The sequence below is a fragment of the Lagenorhynchus albirostris genome, chromosome 8 (assembly GCF_949774975.1).
Source record: "Lagenorhynchus albirostris chromosome 8, mLagAlb1.1, whole genome shotgun sequence".
Classification (NCBI taxonomy): domain Eukaryota; kingdom Metazoa; phylum Chordata; class Mammalia; order Artiodactyla; family Delphinidae; genus Lagenorhynchus; species Lagenorhynchus albirostris.
The window spans coordinates 68771524-68789027 of NC_083102.1; the positions used below are offsets into that span (position 1 = coordinate 68771524).

A 17504-nucleotide genomic window follows, 5' to 3' on the forward strand; every position below is an offset into this window, starting at 1 on the left:
CAGTTTTATCTCATTTTATTCTATTTCTGTTTTTAAATGTGTTGCATAATGTACACAATACATTAATATGATTATATATATATAATTTATAAGTAAATAAATGTGTTTTGGAGAAAAGTGCCCCAAATTCTATTTTTCTTGTGGAAACATGTTCCAAAATTTTGAGGATGACTTACTTCTAAGCCATCAGTTAATATAAACTATAAAAAGAAAAAACGGAAGAAAACAGTAGCCTGAACATTTAGGAGTAGATTGACATACTGTATTGGAATTATGAAAAAGCAGGAATGAAGTAAAAGAAAAACTGCTCTGTTGCTTTTGTTGAAGAAATGAATGAGAGGGTGAGCCCTGAAGTGACATATTGGTAAAGTAAGCAAATACAATAGCAGTCAAGACTGAGCATAGGGGCAAAAGGAGGATAAATGTGTGAAAATGTTTCCTACATCAGTTTTTGTGTCACACAAATATATGAAATGAATGGGAAATGACAACATAGCCAAGGAAAGCAAACCTGGGGTGATTCAAATGGGAATGGATAAAGGCATTGACATAGTAAAAGAAAGAGAGAGAGAAAGAGAGAGAAACTCCCTCTTTGAAAACTACCAAAATGCCAAAGCTATTTATTTTTATTTAAAATTAACTAAGATCTGTCCAGAATATCTTCCAAAGAAGTGTCTGCCCTCCACCTTGCATTCCCCTACCTTGCTAACACTTGCTTCTTTCCTCTGCTTCTCTCTGACCCACTCATGGTCTACTATCTTGACCAAGGGCTTGGAGAAGATGAAGTCCTTACCTAAGCCTATATTCTCCTCTGCTCAAATAGCTGGTCTCAGCTTAAGAAATATAATAACAACAACAGTAATATCAGTAACAACTAATATTATGAGCCCATACATTCAGGAATTCTTCTGAGGTAGAGATAATTACCCTATATTACAGATGAGGAAATTGAGGCATATAATGCTCAAAGTAGTCCGTTAGTAAGGGCAAGGTCAGGATTCAAACCCATGTACTTTTGGCTCCAATATCTATACTCTTGACTACGCTTCAATACTATCTAACAATATACCAAATAAGTTAATTTTGAATGGATTCCCCATATAATCTTTTCTTTGTATTCTCATTTCTAGGACCTCAACATTCTAAAACCTTTATTTAGATCAAGTAATATTACTATTAGTGGATTAAGCCCAACATCCAGCAGTTCAAGTATAAGAGAGTGGAATAAGAGGAAAGGGGAACTATTCCAGTTACAGATGTTATTTCTATGCATTCGGACACAGGTGAAAAAGAAATTGCAAAGTTGGCAGTGCTTCTTATCCTTTGTACATCTAAAGGCTGTGCTCGGCAGTGTAACAACTAAGCAAAGCCTGGCACAGCTGTTCATTCTTTCTCATTGCCTTTTATCTATGCAGTGCTTTCCCGTTAATGTGAGTCCTTGAAATTCTGAAAGCCAAGTGCTTCATTTCCCATCATTCCACACCTAAGCCAAGTTTCTAAATTGGCTTTGATGTGTATTTAAAATGGCTTGGCATCCTACGGTCATCATTCCCTGGATCAGTCCCACTCTGTGAAACTGTGATATGATTATCACTGTCCCAAGTGAAGAGACCAGCTGCATGTGGAACCATGATGATGTCCTTCTGCAACTTCGGGTTGTTCATGGATTACAGTGATGACTGCTGGGGAGTACAATGTGAATGGGTAAGAGTTACATGTTTTGAGATCAGGTAGGAGTATGTAGCGATCTTCCTTTTAATCCATAGACCTTCAGCCTTAGGGTTTTAGTTCTGAAGTTTTATTTTCATAATAGGGCAGCCAAGCTTAAACACTGCCATTCAAATGCTTCCTTTTCTGAGGTTGAGGAATAAGCTTAACATAGGACATATATTTATTTTCTAGATAATGCCTTTTGGAGAAAATTATCATATTTCGTGAGTAGTTCTTAGTTAATGTGTAATGGATTTATGGAATAGATAGTTTCTTTTTCCAACTAATATACTATTTCAAAGTTTGAATGGCTTTCATGAAAAAAGCCAAAATAGAAACTGATCTGTAGTTAATCATTCACCTATGACTGCATGTTCTAATGACATGGTTGTTATTAAAAACACATAACAACAATAATAGCAAAAATAAACACCCAGTTCCTATCCCTCACTCTATCCATAGAATGTAAATAGTGAAAACTTCTCAAAGGTATAGGAATCTATAGTAAACATGCCCCTGCTTTTCATGTGCTGCATGAGATATTGGTCAAAAAAATGTTATCTCGGTTTTCGTGTTTTAAATAGGTTTTGGCTTTAAATAGGCTGACTTGTTTCTTGAGGTACATGATATCTAACCTTAAGGTAGGCCATCCAAAGCTCTCAGAATTTCTCCCAAATGTCTCTTTTAGATTCTTATCTCAAGCATGAAAGAGGAAGATTAATGCTGGAAGAGACCTTGGATCTTAATCCTTACAACTTAATTTCTACATTTTAGAAATGAAAAAAAAAAAGAGAGAGAGATTCTATAATAATTCAGTGCCTACTAAATGCAATACACTGTTCCAGTTTTCCAGTTGTAAAGAAAAGGCTGCCCAAGAGATTGTGTGAGGCAGATATGTTTGACTTTCCATATCCATCCTCTACTCTTCATGCTGCCCTCTGCCCCAAGGCTGACCTGTACGGATTACGTTCACCAGCTCTCAAGCCCATGACCTCTGAGGGGGTCAGCTAGTGGGGAGCCATGGCATAAGATTAATCAGAAGGATGGGGGGGAAAGTAGAGTGACAAGGGTATTATTCCCCTGGACCCCTGGCTTTGCAGTTTCCTCTGACTGACTGCTCAGCTTGACAATAGCCCACTGCTCCTCTCCATGTGTCCCCTCACCTTCCAGGCTCCAATAGCCTCATTCTTCCCTCTTTTCTCAGGGCCTGGTCTTGTGACGGCTTTGCTGTTGCTGGCCTGGGCTCCTGCACTAGGCCCTGTACTTTCCCTATTCCCCCCCAGACTTTTATTATTAGTCCCCTTGTAAATAAATCCTCCTTAACTTATTCTGAATATGTTGTCTGTTTCCTTTTGGGATGCTAACTAATACAGAGATGCCAACTCAGATCTCAGGAAGTTTACACTTTAGCTGAATTTCCCAAGGCCATTCAGAAGTGGCATATTGGGGATTAGAATTAAATTCTCCTAACTCTAAACTGAGATATCATTTAAGTGCCCCATATGGCCCATAGACCAGCTTAAACTGACACAACAAAAGGGCCAGTATGCATACTTTTTCAAATACAAGATTTTTTAAATCTACTGCTCGCGTTTATAAATTAGGAAAATTCACATAAAATATTTAGATTTTTGGTGGAGTTTTATTACTCTATATGGGAGCAGATTAGAAAGTGCCATTTTTTAAAATTTTTTTCTGCTACGCGGGCCTCTCACTGTCGTGGCCTCTCCCGTTGCGGAGCACAGGCTCCGGAAGCGCATGCTCAGCGGCCATGGCTCATGGGCCCAGCCGCTCCGCGGCATGTGGGATCTTCCCGGACCAGGTCACGAACCCATGTCCCCTGCATCGGCAGGCGGACTCTCAACCACTGCGCCACCAGGGAAGCCCATAACTCTTCATTACATTATTAAATGCATTTGACAATTTTTGTCTTTGGCTTGCAATAAGAAAATTTGTGGCAAGACAGAGTTGTTGTTTACCTCTCTAAGCTTGAAGAAGTAAAACAAACAAATGAACAAAAAACATAAAGAAAATATTTTTTAATGTATAGACCACATATAAAAAGTAAGAGAGGAAACAAGGCAAAAAAATATAGAGAGAGCTCTAGTTAGTAAAAACTGTCAACTATTCAACATAAAGTACAGTGCTAGTTAAAGATGAGAAAGGGTTGTTAAAAAAGGCCTGGTTACTGGACTACTGGGTTCAGTGTTTTAGGCTGTCTTTGAACGCCAAATTTAGGCTAACATCTCAATAAATAAAAGGACTCAAGTGATCATTTTGTGAAAATTCACCAATATTATAACATAAACTTTTTTTTAATAATTTGTGTGAATTTAATGACAATAAATTTCAAAGAAAAAATTTATTCCTACTGAAAAAGGTGATGTTTATAGTTTAATAGTAAGTTATCTTTAAGCCTATCAGGCTCTTTTTTTTTTTTTTGCGGTACACGGGCCTCTCACTGTTGTGGCCTCTCTCGTTGCGGAGCACAGAACCTGTGTCCCCTGCATCGGCACGCGGACTCTCAACCCCTGCGCCACCAGGGAAGCCCCGCCTATCAGGCTCTTGATCGGTTTTACTAACAATGAACTTTAGCTGAATATGTCTGTGTCACTGACAATGTCATTCACTTTAGACATTCTGTCTCAATTCATACATCTAATCCCACCACTAAGAAATTAAATCAAGAATACAAGGTAACCCTTGGTTTGCAGTTACTAAAATTCAAAAGGAAATATTTAAGTTCCTTCTTAAATCTCCCAAACTGTTTTACTCTTCATTTGTAACAGAAAATAAATCCTTTAGCAGGTCTGCCAATGCAGATGATAAACTATCACTCAGTCTAATTTGCACTGGAAATAATTATGCAGTCAGCTTGGCATTAAATCATTTTAATCAGTTCTTGAAACTGGAAGTTGAAACATCTTCCCACTGGGATTTTTGCAGTGGTTGTTACCCAGTAGCTCTTTGAGACAATTTGCAAAATATGCAGGTAAAGGCACCAAATGGGTTGTTAGCTATGGAATCAGAAATGATGGATAGACTAATACAATGGAATATCTATTCTAGTAAGTCTCTCTTAGTGGATGTAACAAAGATTTCTAGTGGCCAAATGTATACTCAGTTCACAAATCTAAACTCATTTTAATTCAACATAGAGCTATATTTTAATAGGTTCCAATTAAACCAAATGCGAGTCATCACTATCTGTCCTTGAGGGAAGGAAACATTCTAACAAGATAGTACACTGTAGCACTGAGGATCCCAAGTCATTTTCCCAGTGAACTCCTGAGTGTCTACAGGATTTCAACAAAGGCTTGCCATGCCTTTGTTGATCTATTCATTAGAATATGTGACTACAGAAAGTGTATAAATGCTGAATTTATGGTATGCAGTGAATTGCCACTTTAGTGCTAAAAACCATTTTCAAGAGTTAAGTCTAATCCAAACCACACTTTAATTTCAAATGTAATGAATTAGATTTTGATATTTAAATTTCATGATGGTTGCAAAAAAAATCCAACATACTAAATTTAAACTCTCAAAGGCTCCAATTTTACTCAGCAATTTGGAACTTTCCTGGTTTTGCTTTGGCTAAATACTATTCTTTCCATTCATAACTGCCTAGTATAACCTACTGAATATCTATTAAATATGATGCAAAATAGATCAGGTTATACAATTTTTAAAAATCATTCTAGTAACGTAGGGTGAATGATACAGCATGATCTTCTGGGAAAACCTTACTAATTGGGGCTTCCCGGGTGGCGCAGTGGTTGAGAGTCCGCCTGCCGATGCAGGGGACACGGGTACGAGCCCCGTTCCGGGAAGATCCCACATGCCGCGGAGCGGCTGGGCACGTGAGCCATGGCTGCTGAGCCTGCCGTCCGGAGCCTGTGCTCTGCAACACGAGAGGCCACAACAGTGACAGGCCCGTGTACCGTAAAAAAAAAAACTTACTAATTTTATACAAGCCAGGAATGGATTAAAATTCAGTCTTTTTTAAATTAAAAAAAACACACCCTAATTTTCATTGTTTTTCAAAAAATATACAGTAAAATAAACATGGCTAACAGAGTACTGCCAATTAGTGGTTATTTGTAACTAGCATAAATGAATAAATATAAACCATTTGTAGTTAAAATATTAATTTTTTTGCAAATAGATATTTCTGAAGGCTCCATGTCCATATTTAGCTTAGGTGTAGCACACTATATGTATTATTTATTTGTATATGTACTATTAATTTTTCTTCCATTCTTGTTATTGATAAAAACACCTATCTATATATATCGAATATAACTATAAATATCAATATCTATCTATCTATCTATCTATCTACCTATCTATCTATCAAACTCTCTTCTATCTATCAAGCCACTTGAGTAAAAGCTCTTTATCCATATTGGGCAAAATAAATTTGATAAACAAATCTTTAATTGATAAATATTATGATGTAAACTAGAGGTCAGACTCTGCCAAAATGATCAGTCACCATTTTGAAATGAGAGTTACTAAGGCGAGAATACAATTATGCAGTTTAATCAGACTGGAATGTGTGAATTAACTGGAAAAAAACAAAAGCTGAAATATAATCAGCAATTAAGATGCAAGTGCTTTTTAGCATTTTAAAATAATAACTACAAAGCTACTCTTTCTGTTTAAATTTTTACTTCACTGAGTGACTGATTGTATCCTAGGCTTTTCTTATTGATTGCTGACCTTTTCCTGTCATTTGATGTTAAATACCATGCATTGAATGCATCACAATGTAACATGGCCTGAAATGGATCAGTAAGTTGAATGTGACCATAAGAAATGGCTCCAATCCTTGACTTAGCAGAAACTAATCTTATTTATAAGTTTGCTTTATTCCATTTCATTTTTCTTAGTACATTCACTTACTAAATACTATTAACAATCAAATTAGTGATGATTTTAGTATTTTATCACCAAAACCTTTGTTTCAATGTTTTATTAGTAAAAGGCAACCACATAGTCTTCTTGATTGTGAAGCCATTGTCCAGTCAACTCCTTTTTATGCCTCAGGCCTTAGGACACACTAATTTTAAGACCATCTCCAAGGCCTTCTATACAAGGTGCTTTGATGTTGAGAAGGAAGAAATGGCCAAAGTGTCTTAAGTCTTCTGTTATGTTAAATATCCCATATTGGGCAATGATGAGCAAGTAAAATAGACATATGAAATAATACATTTTTGGTATATTCAACCTATGATATAATTATTATGAATGTTCCATGCATTGATATAATGATATGAAGTAGTTTAAGATCTAGTTAGTAAGACTAGAAAATAAGTCAATAGTGGACTATGAATCATTATTTTATTTAATGATACAATAGTTGGCATTATTACAAAATCGAGAGATGTTTTCTCGTCTTTATGTATGTTGAGACTCTCCTACCTCTCATAGGGAAGGGACAACATTAATGTCCTTATTTAGCTTAGTATGATTTATGTCATATACATGTGACTTTTAGACATAATTACAAAAAGAACAATCTACCACAAAAAAGCACTAAGGACTCCTTCATGCTCAGGAGCCAAAAACTGAAAACCAAGATCTTGTCAATACATAATGAAGCCTCTTTGGCTTTCTTCACTTGGAGTGATGGGATCAATCATTGATTGAATTGACAAAACAGTTATTTAACTGTATAATCTTGTTCAAGACTCATTATATTGGTTAATAAATGGCATGTCAAACTTGAAAACAGTGAAAAACTAGTTTTTGTTTTCTTTTGTTTTAGTTTTTGGTTTTGGGACCCTGCAATATTATTCAAATATTCAAAGTTTCCCAACATATGGTAGTGATTTTTCCACAATTCCTTTCTCAAACTTAACTGCATATTAGAATCACCTGGAAAACTTTAAAAACTGCTGATATCTGAGTTCCATCTTCAGAAACTATGATGTCATTTGGATGGCAGCCTGGGCATTGGGTCTTGTATCTCCCCCAGGTGATTATAATGAGCAGTAGACTTGGTATATGTAAATATCATATTCTTATCACAACTCACTGCTGGATTGCCACCCAACTTTTTCAAATGTCTTATTTACTGAATCGATGGTCTCCCTATCCCTCTCTTTTTTCTTAATATAGAATTTTCTATCAAAACTTGAATGTGCCTTATATTAAAAAAAAGCAGGGGGGCTTCCCTGGGCTTCCCTGGTGGCGCTGTGGTTGAGAATCTGCCTGCCAATGCAGGGGACATGGGTTCGAGCCCTGGTCTGGGAAGATCCCACATGCCGCAGAGCAGCTGGGCCTGTGAGCCACAACTACTGAGCCTGCGTGTCTGGAGCCTGTGCTCCGCAAGAAGAGAGCCTGTGATAGTGAGAAGCCCGCGCACCGCGTTGAAGAGTGGCCCCCACTCGCCGCAACTAGAGAAAGCCCTCGTACAGAAGCAAAGACCCCAAAATAAATAAATAAATTAATTAATTAAAAACAAAAAAACCAGGGACTTCCCTGGTGGCACAGTGGTTAAGAATCCGCCTGCCTATGCAGGGGACACTGGTTCAAGCCCCGGTCCAGGAAGATCCCACATGCCGCGGAGCACCTAAGCCCGTGTGCTACAACTACTGAGCCTGTGCTCTAGAGCCCTCGAGCCACATCTCCTGAAGCCCGGGCACCTAGATTCCCGTGCCCTGCAACAAGAGAAGCCACGGCAATGAGAAGCCTGCACACCGCAATGAAGAGTAGCCCCTGCTTATTGCAATTAGAGAAGGTCCGCGCACAGCAACGAAGACCCAACGCAGCAAAAATAAATAAATAAAATAAGTTAAAAAAAAAAAAGCAATTACTCTGATACGTTTATTCTGTAGTTTTTGTAAACACGTACTTTTTTATACATGTTAGAGACAAGGACAATAACTTTTAGCAGTATTTATTTTTGTTAAAAGAAACTGATGGAATTGAAGGTTAAATCACCTTCCGATTGCACAGATTAAACAAGGAAGTATTACATATTTCATCTTTACAAAGCATCTTATTGATTTAAAAAGATCCATACTATTGATAAAGTTCATGATGAAACATATATGTAATAAGGAGACTAAAATATTTATTTTACATATCTACAGTATGTATTGTCCTATTTCTAGATCAACCACAAATTACACAAGAAAATATTTAGATACATGAAAAAGCTTCAGAACATAAAAAATTAACATTTTGAAAAAAATCACTTGTGAAAGCTCATTAAATAATAACATTGACAAATAAATAGTTAATCAGCTTTACTTATTAGCTGCTGCCATGCATTTCTGGCATTCCATTCCAAGCGAGGGTCAGCATGCAGGGTATAATTTCATACTATGAGACTGTAAAAAGCTACAGGGCTTATTTTTGAAGTGAAATGTCACGAAGTCTTTCACTCTTTCAAAGGGCGATCACTCTTGGCTGCTAAACTGTTCCCATGAAGATTACCAAAAAAGCACCTTCCTGAAGTGTTAACCTGAAGATTCGTGGCAACAATTTTTTTTTTTTTAACTTTTCAATTCTGAAGAGGTTTTGTTGGGGGGTGGGGGAGATGGATTGGGAAATGAAGGGTAACTGAGAAGCCCTTTTCCTTTTTAAAAAGTAATGATTCAGTGATGTGTATAGTATCACCAGTCTTTCAAGAACTAATACTACAGGATGTGTGGAATTAATACTACAGGATGTGTGGAATTTAAATGCAAATCCCACTCATGGATGTGCGTACATCTTGAAAAACTTGAAAAGAAAAAGCTATTCCCAAAGAAGCTCCTGATACTTAGGACAGCTTGCTGGGTTTGATCAAAGCAGAAAGCATATATTTTCAAGTAAGAAAAGAGCAGTGGCAGGCTTGAGTCTTCCGAGCAATCAAATCTGTAAAGCAGATGGTTACCAGTCAGTCCAGTTCGGAGAGCCTGAATTCTAACTCATGCTGTGCTTGCTGGATTTGCTGGCTCTTTTCCGCTCTCTGTGATGTTGGGCTGGCTTGGCAGGAGACATGCTCTCGAAGTTATGACTGGACTCATTGTGCTGCCGCGTGTACCTCTTGCACTTGCAGGCGGTGACCACCGTGATTTTGTAGGTGCGCGTGCTGCCATCTTGGCACTGCAGCTGGATTCTCTGAGTACGCGTTTTGTCATTGACACACCTCCACTCCTGGGAGCTCCTTCTGCTCCAGTACTTTGTTCCATAGCCTCCTCCGATCCAATTGGGGAGCACAGGCAGGGGCAAGCATTCGCCAGCGCACACCAGCTCCTTCAGGGGGCTGATGCTAGTGCACTGGCCGTCAGAGATGTATTTGGTGGAACGCAGTTCCCGGCAACCTACTTGAACTCGAGCTGCAGGAAACAGGAAAAAAATGTGCATCAGAGGCAAAAAACAAACGGACAGTTTTTTTAAAAAGTAATCTGCAATGACAAAAATAATGTCCAAATGATAGCAAATGGCCAAATAGGAAGCGAACACCTATTTTATTTTCACAATGCAAAACACTGCCTGGATGGTTGTAGAGAAAGCTTTCATGAAAATTATCAGCTTATATGGCTACAATTTATGGAATAAAATAAACTGGGCCTGATTTTTTTTCATGTATAACATTAGCTAATAGCTTACTGGAGTATATGAAAATCCCATTTTCTTAGTCTTACTCCCCAATAAGTATTAAGCAGGTCTTACATTTATGTGTAAATATTCATTCTTTAATGAGGTAAGAAGGAGTATACTTTAATGTTCTTTTACTCATGGGTCATATTAGTTAATGTCTGCAAGTGCTTTTAATTAGGTTTTTTTAAAAAAATCTATTGAGAAAATGCAGAAAATATTTAAATATTGTGTACAATGCAATCCATAATATTTTGTTTCACTTATAAAATTCAGCTGCAGAGAATCATATATACATATGTGTACGTTTGACATTTTGCATATCAAACTTAATAACTGCATTTTAAGCATAAATTCCCAAGCTGACTTTTAAAAACACAAATATTAAAATGTTTAAATGCAAAATGTCACTACAACTCAATATTTAAAGAATATAAAACCCCCTAAATCAGGAACGTATGGTTGCCATAACAACTTGGCTACATTTCCATGAATTTTATGGCAGAAAAATGCCTAACATGTCTGATTTACAACTGCAAAAGGAACTACGGTGTTCGTTTCCTGAATATTGGTCATGGCAAACTTTTTGTTTAGTCATTTGAATTTGATAAGCATGTTCTCTAATTGACTGTTTCTCATTACATGCCTTACATAATTAAAGCAAAAATTAATCTTGAAATATTTGAGTTTTCCTTTCCATTGCTTTGTTATCTAAACTTGAGGAGAATTGCCTGTAACAAGCTTGGGGGAAAAAATCGAGGCTTGTTAACCAGAAATATATATATATTTCAAAGTACAGACTGCTGAAATTTAAAAAATAAAAATTATAAGGGACATTGAAGTGGTCTTGCATAGAATATTGAAAGCTAGTATGAAGTAGATACTAAATAAGGAGTTTTATGTCAGCTCTGTACCGCAGTACTAGTAAGGTGAGAGATATAGGCTAAAGGGATGTGATAGTTGTGAAAAAATTGAAGGTATATGCACATACATCCATGCGGGTACAGAGCGTGAGACTGAAATTAAAGTGTAAACTAGCTGGCTGGTCAGGGTACTCTGCCTGTCTGATTCTGATTCCAGTTCACCTTCCTGCAGCTGCCTTAGGAATGCACCTGGAAACAGCTGGAGATGATTTTGACCTGCCTAGCTTTTTGTTCCTGTTCATATAGAGATTTGGCATTTTTACAGTGACAGTTCATTGACAATGAATACCCACCACATTGCTCGGTAATCTAATAATAATAAAGTAGTTCCTGTGTACCTAAAAGCAACCATCCTCATGAAAATTAAAACACCTTGGTTTTCTTAGAAAGACACTAACAGTCACATTTGCTTTGACTTTTCAGAGGTTGAAACTCCTTTTAGCACTTGAACGACGAGTGCTTGAGGACGAGCTAAAGATTTGTGTAAGATTTCTTGTGCACTGTTTCTCTGTGTCTCTTTTAAAACCCTATTACTAGCATATGAACTCTTCTAAAGGAAAGGAGTGAAGTAAAAGAAGAAATTTGAATCCCTCTAACTAATGGTCAATGAGTCTGTCAATTAAGCAAACAGAAAAGAAGAAAAATATTTTCTATACAAAGTATTATTGTACTGTCATTATTTTATATCTCTAAAGTCATGAAAGTTTCCCCAGTCTCTCCCAGAAATATACAGTTACCTAAATTTTGATCTGGTTAATGAGGAATTATTTTGGAGAATATGATTCTCCAATGTTTTTAGTTTTATCCCTCTTTCTCAAATATCATCATCCAAACTTCAACTTTTTCACTAGACATGTTTTAGAAATCAGTGTGAGCCATTTTTTTTTCCCCAAAAAAGCTTCTTTTTTTTCCCTTGTGATTTCCCATACATGCTTTGGTTAATTACCTTTATACACTTTACTAGAATTGCACATGTCTTGAAATAAACAGAAAACAATCTGAATTTAACTAGAACAACACTTTGTAAAAATTCTCATCTTGCATGATTTTAAAGAAGCAACAGTCTAATTCCTGGAAACATTTTCTTTTGGAATGTTTAGAAACTTAAGTCTGCGCCTACATTATCAAATCACTGTTTTGGTAATGTTAACTTTGTAGGGAAGAATGCCAATATACACGTGCAGCAGATTTTCCCAGATTGTTTAGCAAAACGTATATGGTTCAGGTTAGTTAGCAATGAAACAGTTCTACAGGAATGTGAGCTAATGCTACCAAATAAGAAAAAACCAAATCCATGGAAGTAAAACACACTTACTGTTCCGATCCAGTCCAGTGTCACTGAAATGCCTGCCTCCATTTCTGGCTTGATTCATCGTGCTGTTGTTGCTGGGCTGTGCTGGAACAGGTTTAACCACATGTGAATAAAGGATTTCTGTGGCATCATTTTTAAAAGCCAAACAGCTTTTCATTAGGATGCATGCAAGGGGAATGAGATAGAAATGAATGGCAGGAGGAAGCATGGTGAGTAGAGGATTTGCTTGGCTGGAGAGCTGGTTAATTCCTTTCCCTCTGCTTCTGCACTGTAACTGTGAAATTCCTCCTCAAGGTTCCCTTTATATATCCACTGAGGTTTGGCGTTCATTCAGGTGTAAAGTTGTGTAAAGCTTCAGAGTGAAAACACAGAGAAGGGGTGGGATCCCTACATGACCCTGCAAAAGAATTTTACCAATGGAAGAGAAGACTACAGAAAAGGAGGAGCTTGGTATACAAATTGCCTGAAATTTCAGAGTTGGACTTCATCAGTTGTCTGTGAGCTGAAGCAGCCAGGCATACTCTATAGTAACAACAGCCCCCCTCTTTCTCTCTGTCTCTGTCTCTGTCTCTCTGTCTCTGTCTCTCTGCCATTTCCTTTCCTAAATCTAGTTCACATTCGGGTTTAATTTAAAAGAAAATATGCTGCTGTTCATTTGAAGAGATTTACATTCCCACAGTTGTTCTGTATTTGCGATAGGGAGAGGGTTCATCCCAGATAATAAGAGGAATTCAGGAGTTAAATATTGTAGGGCTTGCATGAAGCACCTAATTAGTTAAACATATCTTGTTTCTCAAGACGCAAACCACCATATTTTTTTCTTAAATGTATAGGCACGGAGCTAAAAATCTCCCCCCTGGACACACTTAAATAATGCAGCTTTGATCTGCATGAACTGCTGCGCTCCTAGGTAAATTATTGCCAGGGGTTCTGTGGGGAGAATAATGAGCATAGCTCTGTCTGCGTTAAAGTAACTAATATCAATTTTCATCTTAAAAATGTGACACAAGCGTTAACATTCATTGCCTCATTTTACGTGAAAGAAAGCCATTTCTGACAGATTATTGTTTAGCAAATTAAATTCAAGATAATTTTTACAAGGTTTTTCATTTGCTGCATAACACATGTTCTACCTGCATTTACTGAACATTTTGTTCATTACTTCCTTTGGCTCTGCTGCTCACATAAGAAACATGGTAGTTTTCTGTTTATCCATACAAGGCACAGATGTTCCATTAATTACTACTAGGCCACTAATCTCTATCCTTAAAACAATTATGAAATTCCAACTGATTGGTGGGACATTTTGATTGGAATCAAAATTCTGAATCTCTTTTCAGTTTTAAATCCATTTTTTTGTGCTTCGTGTGGCTATTAAACTCACCCTATGGCATGGATACATCTCTTTATAAACTTTTTCCTATTGTAACTGCTGTTCATATCTATCTGTCTATCTATCTATCTATCATCAGTTATCTGGGTTTTTCCACAGCGGCACTATCGGCATTTTGGAATAGATACTTCTTTGTTATGGGGGGGTGGCATTCTGTGAGTTTAGTAGCATACCTGGCTTCTACCCACTAGATGCCAGTAGCACCCCCAGTTATAACCAAAAATGTCTCCAGACATTGCCAAACGTCCCCTGTGAGCTAAAATGACTCCACTTGAGAACTACTTGTTATCTATCTATCTCTATCTCACTACAAAAGAAAGTACAATTAAGAACAAAAGACTAATTATTTAATAATACTAAGGAATAATTAGGAGAAAAATGGTACTGTGGTTTTACTTAAAAACAACAACAGCTTCTCTTTTAGAGGTATATACTGAAATATTCCTAGATGAAATAATATGATGCCTGGAATAAACTTCCAAAACAACATGGGAGGGGGGTAGTTAGGTGTGTGGATGGGGCATGATTTGATGGCTGTTGGGGCACGCTTCCGGATATTCTATTCTGTTTACTCTTGTATATGTGCAAAATTCTACATAATCAAAAATTTTTAAAAAACTAAATTCAAAAAAATCAATATATACATACAAGTCCCCTACATATGAACGAGTTCGTTCCCAGAGCATGTTCATAAGTCCAACAAAGTTAGCCTAGGGATCCAACTACCACAATCGGCTATACAGTACTGTACTGTAGTAGGTTTATAATAGTTTTCACACAAATAATACATAAAAAACAAACACAAAATAAAGAAAACATTTTTAATCTTACTGTACAGTACCTTGAAAAGTACAGTAGTACAGTACAACAGCTGGCATACGGGGGCTGCCATCGAGTGAACAGGCAAGAAGAGTTACCTACTGGAGGTAGGAGGTAGTAGAGCTGAAGGATCGCCAGCAATAGGAGACAGAGGGCAAGCTGCAATTTCACTCACGCCTGATGTTGATGGAACGCATGTTCGAATCTTTGAAAGTTCACAACTTGAAGGTTCGTACGTAGGGGACTTACGGTACTGCCAATCTGATCTCTATCTTAGGATTGTACGTAGTCATTTATTCTAACATCCTTCCTGGAAAATAATATATCAGTTTATTCTGTGCACATAGAGATTATAGATCAGACATCCTTCTAAAATAGTAACTATGAAGGATTTCTTATCCTGCTTATCAGGGGACTTCATATTAAATACGTGAAGTGTGTTAATATTAACCATTGACTGGCAGACCCAACGCCTAAAGGAAGTAGGAGCATCGAGATATCTAATCTCTTCCCCCTTACTCTTTTTTGTATCAGGAGGAGATTTGTTTGTTTGTTTGTTTGTTTGTTTGTCTGGCTGCACTGCGCAGCTTGCAGGATCTTAGTTCCCCAACCAGGGATTGAACCCAGGCTGGGCGTGGAGTCCTAACCACTGGAGGAGGACAAGATAATTTAATCTGCAGTTTAATTATTAGGTTGGGCTAATCAAATTAACTCATAATTGTTAAATCTGCTCTGTACCTAGTATTCTGCAGGCGCAGCCTTAGGATATCCCCTCGGGCAGGAGTAAAATTAGGAATGGAGGTAATGTGGTTGATACACGTGGACAGGAAAACTTCAGCATTCAGACAGTGACTTCTATGATTAGGTTAACTTCTATGATTAGGTTAGCAAAATACTGTGACTTTCAGTCTTGCTTGCCTGCTCTAGCCATCTCACTTGCTTCTATGGAAGTCAGCTCCCATAATGTAAGCTTTCACACGGAGAAGCCTAAGGGGCACGGAACTGATGTCTCTCACCAACATGGAGCAGAGGCCCTCAGCCAAACAACCCATGAGGAACTGAATTCTATCAACAACCACATGAGTGAGTTTGAAAGCAAATCTCTCCACAGCCAGCCCTTCACATGAGACTGTAGCCCTGGCCTATACCCTAATTGCAATCTTATAAGAGATTTTAAGTCAGAAGCACCCACAGGAACTATGAAATAATAAAAGTTTTAAATAAGTTGGGGTAATTTGTTACATAGCCATAAATAATTAACACAATATTATCTGCTTAAAAATGAAGAAATAGTAATTAAGCTATTCATTTTGTGAAGAATGCTAGGACCTCAAAAGCATGGAATCATTTAATATGGTGACTGAGTAACGTTCATTCTTTGGGCAAGCTTTAAAACTTATTTTCCAGGTCTCAGCTGAGTCATCAATGTGATGCCATTATTATTATTATTATTTTTTTTGCGGTACACGGGCCTCTCACTGTTGTGGCCTCTCCCGTTGCAGAGCACAGGCTCCGGACGCGCAGGCTCATCGGCCATGGCTCACGGGCCCAGCCACTCCGCGGAATGTGGGATCTTCCCTGACCGGGGCACGAACCCGTGTCCCCTGCATTGGCAGGTGGACTCCCAACACTGCGCCACCAGGGAAGCCCGATGTCATTATTAATAATCAAATAATGATATCAGAATTACTATTATTGGCCTGATATGCAAAAGCTTGAAAGTAATTTTAGTACTCTAAAGTAGTATTGTTTATTATGTGACTCTTGGCACTGGAATCAGAAAATCTGAATTTGAATCTTATTTCTGCCATTTATAATGTGTATGAACTTGGATGTATTTCCTGAAACTCTCTAAGTCAGTTCCTTCAACTGCAAAACATGACCAAGCTTACCTACCTCACAGAGGGGTAAGAAAATGTGAACATGTCTAGAACAAAACCTGGCCTGGAAGAAATGTGGAAAAAATAGTCACTGAATATGAGTCTAAGCCTACTGTTTCTCATTAGAGTCTTTGAACTTAAAAATGACCTTGGAAAAAATAGAAAAGTCTCAAATAAATGCAATTATCCTGTTTAAGGAGGGGAACAAAAAGTCATGAGAAAAGACTAAATATGAAATAATGAGTAAATATTATTTGATTAAGAAAACAATTAGCCTGACTTTTTATCTTTGACAAGAGAAGAATCAGAATAAATATACACAAAACATATTTATTGAATGCAATATCTGGTGAGCTACATCTGGTCCTCTATGGATTTAAACTATTTTCAGAGAGCTCCAATTAATAAGGTAGAACTTGTAAACTGGAAAAGTAGCCATCATTAGTTGAGAAGAAAATAAAAACTACTTACAGACTCTTCATTCATAAAAATCCTTAAAAAGAGGGTGGGCTAACATCTTGCATTTATTTCATATCAACATGTGTTGAAAGCAGTGTTTATCATAGGTGCTGTAGTCCAGGGACTGCAGAGCTGAATGAGGCGTGGAGCCTGCCCTCTTCCCTCTCCCAAAAGTTCCCCTTTAGAATTCCACTAAAGGAGCTCCCTTGGCCTCATCTTCCTGTATCACTTTCTTCCTTCTTCACCACCTTTCTCAGTTGTCTCTTTATTTTTATTTCGTTTAAATGCTTTCGGTTTAATATGTAAATATTCCTTTTCCTATAAGCTTTCTCAACAGAGATAATATTAATTTAGATAATACTGCTTATAATCCAGTGTAACCTGATGTAAAACCCAAGTGGAAATTCCAAACC

General features: G+C 37.4%; 1 protein-coding gene across 1 annotated transcript; it reads right to left on the reverse strand.

Moving 5' to 3' along the window:
- Positions 1–8673: 8673 nt before the first annotated feature.
- SOSTDC1 (sclerostin domain containing 1) lies at positions 8674–12804 on the reverse strand. The gene is made up of 2 exons (XM_060156134.1): positions 12544–12804; positions 8674–10043 (listed from the first exon to the last, which is right to left on the reverse strand). Exons 1-2 carry the CDS (start codon positions 12746–12748, stop codon positions 9628–9630), a joined length of 621 nt encoding a protein of 206 aa, XP_060012117.1. The 5' UTR covers positions 12749–12804; the 3' UTR covers positions 8674–9627.
- Between the last annotated feature and the right edge of the window lie 4700 nt (positions 12805–17504).

Coding starts and splice junctions, on each gene's coding strand:
- SOSTDC1 (XM_060156134.1), bottom strand. CDS start 12,748: ATGCTTCCTCCTGCCATTCATTTCTATCTCATTCCCCTTGCATGCATC. Junction 10,044..12,543: donor CACTGGACTGGATCGGAACA/GTAAGTGTGTTT, acceptor TGTTTCCTGCAG/CTCGAGTTCAAGTAGGTTGC.